At 41.0% G+C, this 1,086-nt stretch overlaps 1 protein-coding gene across 1 annotated transcript in view; it reads left to right on the plus strand.

Moving 5' to 3' along the window:
* Window positions 1-1,086, plus strand: part of LOC108292557 (DNA polymerase theta-like) — a 100,292-nt gene that overhangs the window by 47,884 nt on the left and 51,322 nt on the right. Inside the window, 3 exon segments of the mRNA XM_017513538.2 lie at window positions 184-377; window positions 493-526; window positions 1,071-1,081. Of these exon segments, the coding sequence (XP_017369027.2) occupies window positions 184-377; window positions 493-526; window positions 1,071-1,081 (239 nt within the window).

The following is a 1,086-nucleotide window of genomic DNA, read 5'->3' on the forward strand; positions in this document are numbered from 1 at the left end:
GGCCAGCTCACTGCAGCCTCAAACTTTTGGGTTCAAGCGATCTTCCCATTTCAGCCTCCTGAGTGGCTAGGACTATAGGCGCATACCATCATGCCTGGCTTTTGTCTTTAATATGAAGTTTGTATGTAATTTTTTTTTGTAATGGAATAGTTTTAGTTAATGAATAATACTTCTTCCTTTTAGGTTACACCTGTGTTTGAGGATTGGACTACTATTGATTGGTATCGATTTTTCTGTTTATGGGAGAAGTTGCCAACTTCTATGAAAAGGGTAGCAGAGCTAGTGGGAGTTGAAGAGGGGTTCTTGGCTCGCTGTGTGAAAGGAAAAGTAGTAGCCAGAACTGAGAGACAGCACCGACAAATGGCCATCCATAAAAGGTAAAGGTCAAGATCTCTTGGCTCTCTGGTATTTAACACAGTGTCTTGCATGTAGTAGATGCCTATTGTAGTCACTTTCATTGTCAATAAAATCAAAATTTTGGCAGAGTATAAGGTTTTTCAGTTTTTTATATTTTCTGAATTTATTGGTATTTTAGTTTCTTTCTGCAACTTACAGTTTAGCAGCTGTTACATACAAAGATCTTATCTTTTAAAGTGGAATATTTAATTCTCTTTTGTAAAGAAGGTATGGCTCAGAAGAACCGCCAACTTACTGTGACTTCACTTGGGGTTATGCTTTGTACCATGCTTAGAAGTGATGCATTACCAGTAGGGAAGAAGAGCTAATTAAAAGATTCAGATAGAGAAATTGTACAGGCTGTTAGCTTCTTTGATGAATTGCCGCTTCTTGGAAATGTAATGAAATTGGCTGGGCACAATGGCTCATGCCTATAATCCCAACACTTTGGGAGGCCAAGGTGGGCAGATCACTTGAGTTCAGGAGTTTAAGATTAGCCTGGCCAATATGGTAAAACCCTGTCTCTACTGAAAACACAAAAATTAGCTGTGCTTGGTAGCACACACCTGTAATCCCAGGTACTTGGAGGCTGAGGTGGGAGAATCGCTTGAACCTGGGAGGTGGAGGTTGCAGTGAGCTGATACTGCGCCACTGCACTCCAGCCTGGGAAACAGAGTGAGATTCTGTCTC

The sequence above is a fragment of the Cebus imitator genome, unplaced genomic scaffold (genome assembly GCF_001604975.1).
Source record: "Cebus imitator isolate Cc_AM_T3 unplaced genomic scaffold, Cebus_imitator-1.0 Scaffold494, whole genome shotgun sequence".
In the NCBI taxonomy this organism is placed as follows: Eukaryota; Metazoa; Chordata; class Mammalia; order Primates; family Cebidae; genus Cebus; species Cebus imitator.